The sequence below is a fragment of the Eimeria mitis genome, genomic scaffold (assembly GCF_000499745.2).
Source record: "Eimeria mitis Houghton genomic scaffold, Emh_scaff2787, whole genome shotgun sequence".
NCBI classification, from domain to species: Eukaryota; Apicomplexa; class Conoidasida; order Eucoccidiorida; family Eimeriidae; genus Eimeria; species Eimeria mitis.
This window is the reverse complement of record NW_013571126.1, coordinates 2,970-3,371: the sequence shown is the minus strand read 5'-3', so window position 1 is coordinate 3,371 and position 402 is coordinate 2,970. Positions and strand designations below refer to the sequence as shown.

Genomic DNA, 402 nt, shown 5'->3' with positions numbered 1-402 from the left:
ATAGATACAATGCAGCTATCTCTTGCTGCTCCTCCCCCTCCTCCTGCTGCTGTTGCTGCTGCTGCTGCTGCTGCTGCTGCTGCTGCTGGTGCTGGTGATGATGATGATGCTGCTGCTGCTGCTGCTAAAGGCAAAGGCTGCGATGACAGCGCCATATGCATGCATCTACACCCCCTCAGCAGCAGCAGCAGCAGCAGCAGCAGCAGCAGCAGCAGCAGCAGCAGCAGCAGCAGCAGCAGCAGCAGGAGCGGGGTGTTTTCATGCAGCAGCAACCCTACATTCGTGCCTACGTCTTGTCGTTGTTTTGCTGCTGCTGATGGTTTGTTTAATCCTTTGAGGGTTTACAACCCCACCCACCAAGCCTTCCTCAGGCTCCTTGCTGCGAAAATATATGCTGTTGCT

At 55.5% G+C, this 402-nt stretch overlaps 1 protein-coding gene across 1 annotated transcript in view; it reads left to right on the top strand.

The window, feature by feature from the left end:
* Nucleotides 1-402, top strand: part of EMH_0058710 (uncharacterized protein) — a gene marked incomplete at both ends in the record, with an annotated part of 4,259 nt that overhangs the window by 1,007 nt on the left and 2,850 nt on the right. The window contains one exon of the mRNA XM_013497597.1: nt 3-402. Coding sequence (XP_013353051.1) covers nt 3-402 — 400 coding nt within the window. The remainder of the gene's footprint in view (nt 1-2) is intronic.